Consider the following 7,396-nt stretch of genomic DNA (forward strand, 5'->3'; position numbering starts at 1 on the left):
CCGCATCTCTTCGATTGCAGCTTCTTACTTCCCTTCTTCAATAGAAATCATAGTTCTTCTTTGGTGTCATTCTAAAGTACAGCTTATGAATATAAATTAACAACACCAATCAATTTTTATCCACTCCAAGCACATAGTCAAATATGTATATATATATATATATATATATAAACAACTATAACCCTAAATTACAAATAATATATATATATATAAATCAAACCAGTAAAAAATAAACCTATAAATACAAATTGCTAACACTAATCATTTTTCATCCACATTTTAAGTTCATAGATATATATGTGTGTATATATATATATAACTATGTATGAATGAATTAAATAGCATAAAAGTTGATCAAACACATTTATTTATATATATTCTTCTAAATTATTCCAATTTTTTTATCACATTTATGAGTCTTACATGAATCTTAGAAAACGAATGAAAAAATATTAGTACAATGCATATTGGTCTACCATATTCATTAAGAGAGATCATAAGTTACCAATAAAAATAAATAAATATATAACTATTTAGCTTCCAAAAGAAATATGACTGACAACCAAATAAAGTTTGATGAGAATCAAAATTAAAAATCAGAGAATTGTGTAAGCAAAAAAATGGTCAGCCAATGGTGCCATTTAATTGCATATTGATAGTTCATCTGGGGTGGTAGTTGTCTGATAATAAATGTGGTTTGTTACTCATTTATATATACTGGATATGGGTCCAGAGCTAGGAAGGCACATTCATAACTCCATCAATGGATAATATTTGTTTTTTCTTTTTTTTTTTGGGTAAAAATGGATAATATTTCATTAATATTTCATCCGGGGTGGTAGTTTTCTGATAATAAATGTGGTTTGTTACTCATTTACATATACTAGATATGGGTCCAGAGGTAGGCAAGCACATTCATAACTCCATCAATGGATAATATTTCATTAATATTTCATCCGGGGTGGTAGTTGTCTGATAATAAATGTGGTTTGTTACTCATTTACATATACTAGATATGGGTCCAGAGGTAGGCAGGCACATTCATAACTCCATCAATGGATAATATTTGGTTTTTTTTTTTTTTTTTTTGGGGTGGGGGGGGGGTAAAAATGGATAATATTTCATTAATGGAAGAACCAGCTGGGAAAATATAAAAATATAGTTTCATAATCTATTTCTAACCACTCCCCATCTCTTACTCTTACTTTCCATTCTTCACATAAAAGCCATTTGTGCATGCATGTTTTGTTTTGGATAAATTCTTATTCTTCTTTTGAAAAGCTTAATAAAACTATATTGGTTTTGATTTTAAAGCCTTTCTGAAGGTCTAAAAAGTTCTTCCATGATAATAATTTCCATGGTTTAAAAGGGAAAAAAAAAAATTACACTTACATATGTTTTGTTCATTTCTTTTAATTTCTATACAGTTATTTGTGTTTGGATTTGTACTTACAACTATTATATGATATGCATGTTTGATTACTTGTAAACCATGGAACTTCAATATTGTTTACAAGTTTTTGTTTGCTAAATTCAAATTATTGCTTTCTTCAACATTGTTCACGAGTTCTTGTTTGCTTGCTAAATTCAAATTATTGCTTTCTTCAACATTGTTCACGAGTTCTTGTTTGCTAAATTCAAATTATTGCTTTCTTTCAATATTGTTCACAAGTTCTTGTTTGTCTTCTCATTTTAAAACCAAAAAAATTTTGCATTTAATAGGAGAGATTAATTTTTTGGTAAAAAAAAATAATTATAATTTTTAAAAAAATTATAAACTTTTTAAAATATATATATATATATATATTTTAAATTTTTTGAACCCAAAAAACTTTTACAAAAGTTTTTTCAAAAAAATTGCTGACGTCATTAGGGATGTCATCCACAAGACGTATCGTTTGGCCTGGATGACATAGAACGACATATCTTTGGCTTCTCCTTCAACCTCCACTCGAGTCAATCCGAACTCAGACAAACCGACTTTTAGACCCGACACCCCGACTTGGCCAAAACTCCCACCTTTGACCACCTTTATCGGCCAAAATTTTCTCTTTTTTTTTTTTGTCTTTTCATTTATGATTGATACCCAATATTAATTTATCTTGAAAGCTAGTTTATAATAACTTCCATTCAAAAAAATTAATTAACATAAATTTATAAAATTTTCAATTTTAAATCCATTTTCAACCCAAATAAATCGATTTAAAATCCTAAATGTATCACAAATTATTCAAAAAATGTTATGTACCAGCTAAATCCCAGCACACTATCTAAAAATCAATTCTACAATATACATAATATATACAACAAGAATATCAACGACTTACAAATAATCTAGTAAAAAAAATAAAAATAAAAATAATACTTATCTGAGGGATACTTTTTGAGGGAAAATTAGGGGGGGCAAAAACTGAACTGGACCGACCAAACTGACATATTTGGTTTGGTTTAGGTTGGTTTTAACTTATTAATCGGTTTGGTTCGGTTAAATATATAAAAAAATCAAAATTGTCGGTTCGTATTGTAGGTTGGATGAAATTTTACCCAACCCAAACCATACCAAACCGATCATCAATTTAACTAATATTTTATTTTACTTTTATATATAGATATAGTATATAATTATAAAATAAAACTATTATTTTATTTATTGTGAGAATGGGATTGAAAAGTGTGGAAGAAGATTTTTTAAAATAATTTAATTTTTTATGGATTGTTAGTTTATTTAATTATAAGTTCATTTTAAAATTTAAGATAAATATGGATTGTATTCTATTTTATAATTAATAATGGTTGTAGATTTGTTGTAGACTTTATTTATTGGTGTATGATGTATTTGCATAATTAGGTTGTAGTTGTAGACTTATATTGTAGTTGTATAGTTTTATGTTGTAATATTTTACTTGTATTGTAGTTGTATGGTTTTATGTTGTATTGTAGTTAATAGTTAGTTTATTTGGTATTTTTGCTAGGTGAATGTATATTATAATTATTTAATTTAGATAATAGCTTGAAAAAGATACTTAATTCAAAATAAAATATATGAATATGATCGAAGATTGATAATTAAAAAGGCCTAAAAAAATTTTATACAATTTTGAACCCAATGTATACGATTTCTATCTCAAAATAGCATAACTAAAAAAATTTGCACCGAGATCTAAACCGGTCCAAACCGTTAATCCAATCCAAACCGACCAATGATTATCGGTTTGGTTTGGTTTCGAGTTGAATATAGCGGTCGGTTTGGTTTGGTTCCATATCCAATCCAAACTGAATTTGTCGATTCGGTTTTTAAAAGTCCATAAAACCGAACTGACCCACACCGACCCCTCCCTAAGGAGAATGATGAAAACCAAAAGTAAAAAGAAAAAAAGAGTTTTTGCTCGTTTTGAATGGAAAGCTTTGCAAAAAACAAAGTGATATACTGAACAAAGGAAAAAATAAAATAAAGAATATATACGTCATTTGCAATTTTCACTAAGATTAAAATGGATATAATTTGATTAAAAAAAAAAAAAAAGATCATGAAAACAGATGGATAAATATCCTTAAAACCCTACAAACAATGGTATTGAATCAAATTTCCCCCAAAAGAACCCCTATCTTCGAAAGCCGGTCAAAGCCCCTAAAAATGTGATTTTCGAAAATAAATTCATAAATGAAGGAATTCTAGCCATCCAACAGAAATTTGTTTTTTATATGTGAATTTATGGACGAGTTTGAATTTATTAATCCTCATACAAAATAGTCTCGAAAGTTGTGTTGGTTTGGAAAAATAATTGAACATGAACAACAATGTCGTTCGCATCTCAAAAGTGAAAAAGAAAAGAAATAAAAAAAGGAAAAACGTAATTTTGTAGCTTACATAGCGAAACACGTCGTCTTCTCTACATAAGAAAACTTGACTACTGTTAACCAGGAAAAAAAAGAATAAAAAGAAAAAGAAAACTTGACTATTTTTGTAGAAGAAAACAAATAAAGTGACCACCATGTTCTTGAAACAAGTGAACCGTCGTCCTCCACGTCATCTTCAACATAAAGCTTATAAACAGTGTTCCCTTCCCTGTGCGCCATTATTATTCATTCATATATATATATATATATTTTTTTTTTTTTTATAATTATTCATTCATATATTTTATCCATTAATAATATTATACAAAATATAGATTAGATAAATATATTAACAGAGAGAGGTCTTTAAATCCATAAGCAGGGAACTGAAACATCTATTATATTGCTAAGTTCTTCTTTTCCTTCTTTCACTTTCAGACCAAGAACCCATTTGAGTTATCACCTTCAAAAATCGAATTCCAACCATTTCTCTGAAAACAAAAAAACAAATATATATATATATATATATAGTTTTGAGAGATGGGTTCTGATCATCACCACCATATAGTGATGCTTCCATTCATGGCTCTTGGCCATCTCATACCATTTCTAGAACTCGCAAAGCAAATCAAGCAGAGAACAACCGGCTTCACCATCACCATTGCCAGCACCTCTCTCAACATCCAGTACCTCCAATCCACCATTTCTTCTTCTTCTTCAATTTCATCATCCTCCGGCGAGTCCACCATCGACTTTGCCGTCCTACCTTTTAACAGCTCCGACTATGCCCTCCCACCCAATACAGAGAACACCGAGAACGTCCCGCTCACCGAAATAGGAGAATTCTTCAGTGCATCTCTAAATCTCGAAGCTCCTGTCCGTAAACTTATCGCTGATATTACCGCAAGAGAAGGCACAGCACCTCTTTGTATAATTTCCGACCCGTTCTTCGGTTGGGCGACCAATGTTGCTGAGAGTCTTAACACTGTCAATATCACTTTCACCACCGGTGGTGCTTATGGTACCTTGGCTTACATCTCGCTGTGGCTTCATCTCCCTCATTTTCACACCGATTCCGAGGAATTCACAGTTCTTGGTTTCCCGGAAAGATGTAGATTTCATCGATCTCAGCTTCATCCATTTATGAGAGCAGCAAATGGGAAAGACTTGTGGTCCAGATTTTTTCAGCCACAGATTTCGCTCTCTTTGAAATCTTCTGGTTGGTTAACGAACACAGCTGAAGAAATTGAACCATTTGGGATGGAGATCTTCAGGAACTATATCAAGCTTCCATTGTGGTCCATTGGTCCTCTTCTTCCTCAATCAGCTCTCAAAAAATCATCATCAACTTCTGGTTCGAGTATTTCTACACAACGAACTGGGAAAAAATTAGGAATTCCTGCAGAAGAATGCTTCCAATGGCTGAATCTTCAGAGACCTAATTCTGTTTTATACATTTCTTTTGGTTCTCAGAACACAATCAGAGCAACCCAGATGATGGAATTAGCTAAAGGTTTGGAAAAGAGTGAGAAAAATTTCATCTGGGTAATTAGACCTCCATTGGGTTTCGACATTAAAGGAGAGTTCAGATCAGAATGGTTACCAGAAGGGTTTGAAGAAAGAGTCAGAGGAAATAAACAGGGCTTGGTGGTGAGAAACTGGGCACCCCAGTTGGAGATCTTGTCCCATGAATCTACTGGAGCTTTTCTTAGCCATTGTGGATGGAATTCAGTGGTGGAAAGCTTGAGCCAAGGAGTTCCAATCATGGGTTGGCCAATGGCTGCTGAGCAATCATATAACTCGAAGATGTTAATGGAGGAAATGGGTGTGAGTGTGGAGCTGACAAGAGGTGTTCAGAATGAGATTGTGGGTGAGAAAGTGAAGGAGTTGATTGAAATGGTGATGGATGAAAATGGGAAAGGAGGAGAGATGAGGAAGAAAGCTGGTGAGATTAGAGAGAAAATAAGAGCAGCAGTGAGATATGAAGGAAATGAGGCTGGATCTTCTGTTAAAGCCATGGATGATTTCTTGAATTATGTTTTGGAAAATAGACAGGAAAGAGAATCCAAAATTCAAGTAGTTTAATATGGAGAAGACATTGATGAAACTTTTGTTAATCTTTTCTATGTCACACGCATTATGAACTTTTATGCTTTTCTAGAAGCAAATTTAGACAAATGAAAGGAAGTGAATTTGTCATTTTTGTTTTGCTTATTTTACTGGTCTCTTGCTGTGGAAGAATACTCCTAATGGAATTCATTTTTATCAGAAAGTCTCTTTTTAGTGCTTGGAGAGAGAATATCATTTCATAGGAAAGGATGGATTTCTTTTTCTTTTTCATTTAATTATTTTTGGTTTGTAAAAGATTATGTATATGTATTGGTGTATAAATCGTTTATACTTTTTCAATTTTCTTCTAATTCACCTAGCATAATTCATAAAAATAAGCCCATGTATTACTTAGATCAAATTTAAGGCTTTTTTTAAAAATAATAATAATAATAATAATAATAAAGAAAATCAATGCTATGTAATTGAATAATTTTATAAAAATAGAATTTCAGTTTTTGATTGATAAAATTATAAAAAATGATAAATGAATCTATTTTGTTAACTTATTAAAAGTAAAGGGAGATCAATGATAATTTTAAAAAATATAGGGTTTAAATATAATTGAGGTAAAATTAAAATGGTGTAAAATGAAATTTTCCTTGTATAAAAATTGGGCATCTTCCCCTAAGTGTTTGATTACCTTTTCTAGAGCATTTCCCTAATGATTCCTAGCGACCATTTTAATTAAATATAGAAGCATTTTTAATTAAATATAGTGTTTATAAGTAAATCTACAGATTTTATATTCTTTAATAATTTATTCCTTACAAAAGTTAGAATATGAGAAGTAGTAGGTAACTTCTCAGATTCTACTTTCAGCATAATTAGAATTTTAAAATTAAAATTACTATGATATCTTTCAACTAATAATAAAATTTATTTTACCAATTTATATATAGTAATAATATACGTATATCTATATATATAATAAAATAATTATTCATATTTATTTTAATCATTATATCTAACTAAAACAGTTAAGTAGGATTTTACCAAATGCTTAAATTATAATTTATAACTTTTAGCAATTTTAAAATATTAGTTTACTAAATACTAATCAGATTATCAGAAGAATTAATTGTTGTTTCGGTAGAACTTTTACTAATTCTTTCATAACCTTCACAACCCCAATCTAAGCCATCCTATTTTGAGGTAGTTTTTTATTCTACTTTTTTGAAAAGGCTTTTTGAAATGTAAATTTTGAGATAGTTTTTTATTCTACTTGTTTGAAAAGGCTTTTTAAAATTTACATTTCGTTGGTTTCGACTAAATAGTTTTCTGAAAATCTATACCTTTTCGCAAAACTATCCAAATTAAGCTATTATTGAACCCTAAAATAGAGATAATTGCATTTTGTATCTCTAGTTCATAATGACTATTTTAATTTGCCTTTCTAAAATCTTTCTAAAATATTACACGTTAGATCTTTAATTGACAACTTTCGTAA

At 30.0% G+C, this 7,396-nt stretch overlaps 1 protein-coding gene across 1 annotated transcript; it reads left to right on the top strand.

The window, feature by feature from the left end:
• The first annotated feature begins 4,156 nt into the window (after positions 1 to 4,156).
• LOC107422212 (UDP-glycosyltransferase 92A1) lies at positions 4,157 to 6,257 on the top strand. The gene has a single exon (XM_048477903.2). The coding sequence runs from the start codon at positions 4,378 to 4,380 to the stop codon at positions 5,920 to 5,922; it is 1,545 nt and encodes a 514-aa protein (XP_048333860.2). The 5' UTR covers positions 4,157 to 4,377; the 3' UTR covers positions 5,923 to 6,257.
• The last annotated feature ends 1,139 nt before the right edge of the window (positions 6,258 to 7,396 follow it).

Source organism: Ziziphus jujuba, chromosome 3 (genome assembly GCF_031755915.1).
Source record: "Ziziphus jujuba cultivar Dongzao chromosome 3, ASM3175591v1".
Taxonomy (NCBI): Eukaryota; Viridiplantae; Streptophyta; class Magnoliopsida; order Rosales; family Rhamnaceae; genus Ziziphus; species Ziziphus jujuba.

Bases quoted from the DNA above. Each gene is read 5' to 3' on its own strand.
- LOC107422212 (XM_048477903.2), top strand. From the start codon at position 4,378: ATGGGTTCTGATCATCACCACCATATAGTGATGCTTCCATTCATGGCT.